Here is a 365-nt window from a genome sequence, read left to right as displayed (position 1 = left end):
ATGTAAGGCGGGGTGTCCTCCGCCTCCCTTCATCCCAAGGACACCGGGACGCCACTCACCCAAACCAAACCCTTCTCTCACTTCCCATCTCCCCGACCAGGTTGCCGGTATCAACGTTGTCAACCAGATCTTTGGGCTGGCCGAGACCGAGCCTGGCGATTTCTTCTATTACTGCCCCTTCGATGGCATCCTGGGACTGGCTTTCCCCAGCATCTCTTCCTCCGGAGCCACCCCCGTCTTTGACAACATGATGTCTGAAGATCTTGTGTCCCAGGACCTCTTCTCTGTCTACCTGAGCGGGTAAGCCCTGGCCACAACCTTGCAGAGGATTTTCTCCAGTTCCCTGATGCCGTGACCCCCCCTTT

At 57.3% G+C, this 365-nt stretch overlaps 1 protein-coding gene across 1 annotated transcript in view; it reads left to right on the top strand.

Annotated features, from left to right (window-relative positions):
* LOC104280144 (pepsin A-2/A-3-like) overlaps nucleotides 1–365 on the top strand; it is a 2,678-nt gene that overhangs the window by 1,395 nt on the left and 918 nt on the right. Inside the window, 1 exon segment of the mRNA XM_009877709.1 lies at nucleotides 101–300. Within this exon segment, the coding sequence (XP_009876011.1) occupies nucleotides 101–300 (200 nt within the window).

Source organism: Apaloderma vittatum, unplaced genomic scaffold, assembly GCF_000703405.1.
Source record: "Apaloderma vittatum isolate BGI_N311 unplaced genomic scaffold, ASM70340v1 scaffold20711, whole genome shotgun sequence".
In the NCBI taxonomy this organism is placed as follows: Eukaryota; Metazoa; Chordata; class Aves; order Trogoniformes; family Trogonidae; genus Apaloderma; species Apaloderma vittatum.
The sequence above is the reverse complement of the archived record's forward strand: the minus strand, read 5'-3'. Positions and strand labels throughout refer to the sequence as shown.